This window comes from Galeopterus variegatus, unplaced genomic scaffold (assembly GCF_000696425.1).
Source record: "Galeopterus variegatus unplaced genomic scaffold, G_variegatus-3.0.2 Scaffold6898, whole genome shotgun sequence".
Classification (NCBI taxonomy): domain Eukaryota; kingdom Metazoa; phylum Chordata; class Mammalia; order Dermoptera; family Cynocephalidae; genus Galeopterus; species Galeopterus variegatus.
In genome coordinates, this window is record NW_007733009.1 from 65637 (window position 1) to 67145 (window position 1509).

Here is a 1509-nt window from a genome sequence, read left to right on the forward strand (position 1 = left end):
TAGCCTGATTTACTCTTGCCATAGCTCCAAGGCAGCTCTCTAAACCTACTGAGCCTTTGAACACAGCCCAGCAGAAAAGGTGATATCAGAGGGTTATACAGTCATTTGCAAATATTCAATGACCACCTACTAAGGTTTTAACACTCTGCTCAGGGCTAGAGATTTGGAGGTAAACAAGATCCAGTTGCTATACCAAATCCACACAAAATAAAGTCAGATTTGAAAATATGAAACAGTAGCGAACTTCACTGAGTTCCTAGTATGCAAGCTGCATCCCTTCTCGCCTCCATTCCTGCTCAAATGGTGTTCCTTCCGCCTGCTACACCCTCTTCCTCTCCTGCTAACTCCTACTCATCCTACAGGACTTAGATTAAATGTTATTTGCTGTCCTGATCTTCCCAGATTAGGTTCAACGCCCCTGTTATATTCTTCTAACAGCACCCTCTCTTTCCCTTATCACTGATGTGTTACTTTTAGCCATAATCACTTCTCTAATGTTCTGTCCCCCCTTGCTATTCTAAACCAGCCATGCAGTCAGGATACTTACCTGTTTTGTTCTAGTCCCTGCCATCCATAGTGCCCAATACATAATTGGTACTCAAAAAATATTCCTATCTAAAATAATATGTGGTCATAGTCTGATAAATAACATGTGGTCATAGTCTGATAAACAGAAAATCACCAATTTAAGTTTATTTCTAGGGTAAACTGTTTCTGAACTCTGGTTATAGTTTTTTAACTCTGAAATTGCTCACACATAAAATTTTTCACTTAAAATTGCTTATTATATGTTCCATCCCTCTGTAAGCTCCTAACTTCAAAGAGAATTACTTAACATAGCTTCCAGATATTCAACGATTATGTCATTCTTTTTCATTTTAAATTAAGTGTTTTTATTAGATTCAAAAAACTGTTAGCCAAAATTAAATCTTCTTGGAAACATTGTTCCAAAAGATAAATATTGGTATTAAAGTTTTATTTACCTTAGATGGGTCATATCTTCTGAGTGTTTCTATAAGTTTTGGGATCTGTATTCTTGTCTCTTCTTCACAGAAGAAAATCCATGATGAATTTCTGCTATATGTTACAGAAAAGCTGACAAAAAGAAATAGGCTACAGTAATCACTTCTATAAAATGAGTTCATAATAAGGTTTAAAACAGTTAAGTAGGAAACAGATGAAGGGCATATGGAATGACAAAACATCTAGATTTTTTTTCCACTCTATTTTTCTTCAATGGATAAAGTTTCAGCTTATAGAACAGCCAAATACGAATGGTTTACAGCTAGAGTTCTTAAAGTTAATTCTCTCCATGACAATACCAGCCCAGAAAACAAATCATTTTCAGATATCAACTTGAAACATTTTATCTTTAAAGAAAAAAGCATATTTAAAAATAAATGTTGGGCCGAGCCCGTGGCGCACTCGGGAGAGTGCGGCTCTGGGAATGCAGCAGCGCTCCTGCCGCAGGTTCGGATCCTATATAGGGATGGCCGGTGCGCTCACTGG

The 1509-nt window shown here is 37.0% G+C and overlaps 1 protein-coding gene across 1 annotated transcript in view; it reads right to left on the reverse strand.

Moving 5' to 3' along the window:
- B3GALTL (beta 1,3-galactosyltransferase-like) overlaps window positions 1–1509 on the reverse strand; it is a gene marked incomplete at its 3' end in the record, with an annotated part of 93122 nt that overhangs the window by 54620 nt on the left and 36993 nt on the right. Inside the window, exon 6 of the mRNA XM_008591397.1 lies at window positions 984–1095. Within this exon, the coding sequence (XP_008589619.1) occupies window positions 984–1095 (112 nt within the window). The remainder of the gene's footprint in view (window positions 1–983; window positions 1096–1509) is intronic.